Source organism: Hibiscus syriacus, unplaced genomic scaffold (assembly GCF_006381635.1).
Source record: "Hibiscus syriacus cultivar Baekdansim isolate YM2019G1 unplaced genomic scaffold, ASM638163v2 tig00110840_pilon, whole genome shotgun sequence".
In the NCBI taxonomy this organism is placed as follows: Eukaryota; Viridiplantae; Streptophyta; class Magnoliopsida; order Malvales; family Malvaceae; genus Hibiscus; species Hibiscus syriacus.
The window spans coordinates 1,199,973-1,205,271 of record NW_024062887.1 but is presented as its reverse complement, the minus strand read 5'-3'; the positions used below and the strand labels follow the sequence as shown (position 1 = coordinate 1,205,271).

Here is a 5,299-nt window from a genome sequence, read left to right as displayed (position 1 = left end):
AAAATTTCAAGTCAACTCCGAGTTATGAAATGATATTGATACTTAAATTTGAAATTAAATTGAAATCAATACATGATTAAAGCGTTGCTACATATTAATACTTAAATTTGAAATTAAAGCTAAATTTGATATTGATTTGATTTTGTACAGCTTCATACATGATTAGATTCTTACAAACTATAATTTCGTATCAAGGTTCATTTATAAAAGATTTATTCTCACAAATGAATAAATACTATAATGGTACAATTGCTTATCAACACTCGACTCCATGTTCACTTAAATTTATAGTCATTGTACTCATATTGATTCCGAGTTTGTCAAGGTTTCTTATCTAAGTAAATACTTCCTAATATCATGCAACTCTGTCAAGGTTTCTCTCATGGGTAAACGATCTTTGGCTGATTGAGCTGCGCAACATAATCCAACTCTGATAACGGCCGTTAAACATTCTTCATATTTCCGGCCGATGTGATCACTGTTGATGCTGCTGTCACCGCCATTGCTGCTGTCGCTGGAGCTAGTGATGAACGAGCTTTGTAATGAACTTCCTTGGTTCTTCAAAAGCCTCGGATCAACTGTCTCAAAAACTTGATTTCTATCCATAGCTGTAGCCAATTTTTTTAGGCTTGATTCTTCTTTAAACATCCCATCAGTTGGTCTCTTGGCAATGAACATCTCAAGTAAAAGAATGCCAAAACTATAGACATCTCCACTGGTCGAAGCTTTGCTCCCTAGGCCGTACTCTACAGATAAATTCACCGAAAAGAGTTGGACTGATAATCCATGAACTGTGAAGTTTTAATGTTGGTAAACATTGGTTTATGGTTTACTGACCTGGAGCAATGTAACCAACCGAGCCTTTCAATCCCATTGTGCTGTTCTCCCTTTGGGATGGACTTGGAGAAAGGAACCTTGCCAATCCGAAATCACCTACATGAGCTGCCGTATTTTCATCCAAAAGTACATTCGCAGGCTTCAAATCGCAGTGCACAACAGGTGGTTTGCAGTCGTTGTGCAAATAATCCATGGCGGAAGCTACATCGATGGCAATATTCAATCTTTGTAGTAAGGTCAAACAAGTCCCGGATTCCATGTCTTCTGGATATAGCCACTTCTCTAGGTTGCCGTTCGGCATGAACTCGTAAACCAGAGCCTTGAATTGATCTCCTTTATGATTGACACTCGAGCATGAGGTGATGATCTTCACAAGGTTCCTATGCCTAGCGTTTCTCAAGGCCTCACATTCAGCAAGAAAACTTTGAACGGCTTTGGTTTGCTGCAGGTCAAGAACCTTGACTGCAAGTGTAAGGTTGTCGAATCTACCTTCGTAAACCGACCCGAAACCTCCCCTGCCGAGCAGATTTTTGGCTGCGAAATTGTTTGTAGCAAGCCGGATATCAGAGTAAGTTATCAATGGAGGCAACCCTTTCACCGAATGCGATGATTTACCGCCTTTCACCCGATTTTTCTTCCTTCTGGATATCAAAGCCCACGCAAAACAGGAAACCAAGCATATCAACAGACTAGCTCCAGCAATTGGAACTAAAATTCTGATCAAGTGACGCTTCCTTGGTCTTCCCTCGGTATTGCACTGTGGGATATCCAAATTCCTGGCAATTTCTTGATCAATACTGCAGAGCTCACCGTTACCATGGATCGAGAAAAAGCTGCGGTTCGAAAAGATGTTACCTTTCGGAACTTCTCCTTCCAAATGATTGAAAGACAAATTCAGCATCTTGAGTGACTTTAGATTTCCCAAGTCATGTGGAATTGGCCCTGAAAGATTGTTGGAAGAGAGATCCAAAAACTCTAGCGGTATTAAACTTCCTAATGAATCCGGGATTTCACCGGTGATGTTGTTCATCGAAATGTTGAGATATAGCAAACTTGAACAGCCGCTGATCGATGAGGTTAATTCCCCGAACAAGTTATTTTCAGAAACATCAAGAACTTGAAGCTGCTTCAAGTTGCCGACTTCACTTGGGAGAGGACCCGAAAGCAAATTATGCACCAAGATCAAGTAGTTTAAACCAGAAAGTTTGAAAATCTCTTCTGGGATGCTTCCATTGAGCCGATTCCAAGACAGGTCCAATGTTTGTAACTGCTGACAATCTCCTAGACTGATGGGAACTTTACCAGAAAATTGGTTATTTCCTATTGCAATCTCGGAAACTCGTGTTAAATTAGAAAAGATTTCTGGGATTTCGCCGGAGAACATGTTTTGGTAGACCAAAAGGCTCTGCAAGTTTCTGAGCGTAGCAATGCTCCTTGGTATATCACCTGTGAAAGAGTTGATCTCGATTGAAAGAGATATCAGATTCTGCAACATCTCAATCCCCTGAGGGAAGCCACCGGTTAACATGTTGTCAGAAATGCAAAAATGTTGGATATTGCTCGAGAGATTCGCGACCGACGGAAATTCACCGGAAAGTCTGTTGGAATTGATCATCAGACGTTGAAGCTGAGTACAGTTTGCAAGAGAATCAATGAACTGAAAATTCCGAGCAGTATCGGAAGAGAAAAGATTTTGACCAAGGTCCAGCCTTGTAAGTTCCCTCATGTTGCCTAACAAAGGAATGGCACCATGAAATCTATTCCTAGACAGATCAAGAACTTCCATGCTCGAAGCATTAGATATATAACCAGGCACGGTTCCTTCAAACCTGTTCAGTGCCAAATACAGTTCTCTGAGATTCGGGAGATGGTAAAATCCATCTTTTGGAGGCATTGGAAGGTTTCCAGAAAGGTTATTTTGTGTTACAGACAAGAAAATCAAAGAAGACGTGTTGAAAATGGAAGCAGGTATTTGACCTGAGAGATTATTTTCGGAGAGCTGGATCTGTTGAAGGTTTCTAAGGTGACCAAGCTCACTGGGAATTTCACCGGCTAGCATGTTTCTAGCCAGATTAAGAGATGTTAGAGAGGAAAGGTTTCCAAATGTAGAGGGGATTGAACCAGTGAGATTATTGACAGCAATGAAAAGGGCTCTAAGTCTTTGGAGATTACCTAGTTGAGGTGGAATACTTCCAGTAAATCTGTTGCCTTGTAATCTAAGTGTTTCGAGGTTATGGCAATGAGAAAGAGAAGCAGGAACCGTTCCATTAATGGAGTTGTTTCTAAGGTCAATATGTCGAAGGAGGGAAAGTCTGCTAAACTCCAATTGAAACTGGCCGTGGAATGAGTTGTGGGAAAGGTTGAGTGTGGTAAGGGAAGTGAGGTTTGAGAGAGAATGAGGTAAGGTGCCAACAAGGCCGAGTGAACTGAGTTGGAGGGATTCAACTCGAGAACCATTGGTGGTGCAAGTGACACCAAACCAGTTGCAGTGAGAAGAGTTGCTGGTCCAGCCTGAAAGTGCAGTTTGAGGATCAGTGAGTTGGAGTTTGAATGAAAGCAAGGCCTGTTGATCGGTTGTGGAATCCAAGTCCTGGCTCATACCAGAGTTTAAGTGAATCTGAAAAATGGAGAAAAGCAGCAGCAAAAACTGCAGGTATTCCATGGCTTATGATCTGTGTAAGACACTGGACCAATGACTTAAATACACAAGTTTTTCTTATGTAAACACCCAAAAGTCTGCTAGAAAAGTCTAAGTCGATCCACATGTGTTGCATCTTATATGTTTGAAACATTCTTTACAGCTCAAGCCAACTTTATTCATATATTACTTATTCATAAAAGTCAAAGTTAAAAGAACCACTGAACTTCATGAATCAACTTTGAAATGGTTTCAGAAGTCATATAAAGGAAGCGGTCAAAAGCATTCACTTCGCAAAATTGATTGGATAGAAAAAAAAAATTTGTTAGTATTCATAACACCATATCATTATTGAAAAAAATTTAAAAAAATATCACATCAACAGTTTTGTTAATTTCTTAACGATGAATGATAAAATTAAAATCAAAACGTAACGTTAAGTACGATTTTTTAAAAAAATAATATAATTGAGTCACCAAAACATAATAAAAGTGGTTGATATGTTAAACGTGTAATATTCCCTAATATAAACAAAATAATAATTTTCAAACCACAAGAATGTCAAATTTGTATTTTACAATGAATTGAAGTTTATTATTTTAGATATTATCTCAATTTAAATATAATTTTTTAACAATAAATCATGATCAAGCTTTAACTGTAAATTTCAACCAAAAAAAAGAGGGGGCCCAATACTGTGGGGTTTAAAGTCGAACTGTCGGCCTGAAAGTCACCCTCCTAATTTTGTTTGTTTAAATATAACAGATATTTGGGTATTTGCCCCTTTGAACGAGTCCAATGCTAATTTTCAATTGCTAGACCTCTTAGCTTTTCCAAATTTTAATTATATAATTAACATATAAAAACGTAATCCATTCTCGACGGTCTCCGACTCGCTTGGAGCAGTGGTTCCACTCTTATTTTTGTCCAAACTGACAGCTCGGGTGCCCTTCCGATCTATCCGCCTCCTTTATTCCTAAAAGGTGACATGTTACGTTTCAGAAACTCTATCGTGAAACAAATGCAGCGGCTGATTTCATAACAAAGATGAATACCCCAATGGATGGCTCTGTGCTAGTCTTCGACTCCTCCTGCCCTCAGCTTCGTGCTCTCCTCCACCGAGATATTCACAGCTCTCCTTATTTTAGAATAAAACGTTCGATGTAATGGTTGCTGGAAATAATCTTGATGCATTTATACGAGGATCTTGATGCATCTCTTTTATTCACTTGGAAATAATCTTGTCATTCTTTTCGTTTGGTTATAGTCCATAGACATAATCATTGTCAATCTCATCATCAACTAAATCTATCATCTATCAGTCGCATTTATCCATCTGTTAACTTATTAATAGACATGAATTTTAAGATTAATCCCGACCACTCTATTATTTGGTGTTGAGAACATATATAACAAGCAAAACTAAAGGATAAGACGTTCAATCTCATACATGATTTTCATTATCTTTTCTAATCTTTTTTCTTCTTTCGTCGTAAAATCGTTAATTGCTCCTTTTGGTTTAAACCAGAAAGAATAAATAGTTTAAGATCATCATTTTTCTATTTAAACCATTAATAAAATTAAATAATTATAATAAATAATATAAATTAAAATTACTTTTTCGAAATGTTTACTTGATTAAAATTATTCTAAATTTAAAAATAGATTATTCAAAGTAAACTCGATTCATATGGTCTTATTTATCTTGAGATTTTTTTGTACTATTTGGAATTGCTGACTTTTATATAGCATGTATGAATTTTAGATACGAAACAAATATAAAATTTCGAACACAATAAAAATCAAATTATCATATAAGATACA

The 5,299-nt window shown here is 37.4% G+C and overlaps 1 protein-coding gene across 1 annotated transcript; it reads right to left on the bottom strand.

The window, feature by feature from the left end:
- Positions 1–296: 296 nt before the first annotated feature.
- On the bottom strand, positions 297–3,510 carry LOC120143311 (probable LRR receptor-like serine/threonine-protein kinase At3g47570). The gene is made up of 2 exons (XM_039157665.1): positions 838–3,510; positions 297–746 (listed from the first exon to the last, which is right to left on the bottom strand). The coding sequence occupies exons 1-2, from the start codon at positions 3,497–3,499 to the stop codon at positions 331–333; spliced, it is 3,078 nt and encodes a 1,025-aa protein (XP_039013596.1). The 5' UTR covers positions 3,500–3,510; the 3' UTR covers positions 297–330.
- Between the last annotated feature and the right edge of the window lie 1,789 nt (positions 3,511–5,299).

Bases quoted from the DNA above. Each gene is read 5' to 3' on its own strand.
- LOC120143311 (XM_039157665.1), bottom strand. From the start codon at position 3,499: ATGGAATACCTGCAGTTTTTGCTGCTGCTTTTCTCCATTTTTCAGATT. The intron at 747-837 runs GTCAGTAAACCA...ATTTATCTGTAG, and splicing joins GGTTGGTTACATTGCTCCAG to AGTACGGCCTAGGGAGCAAA.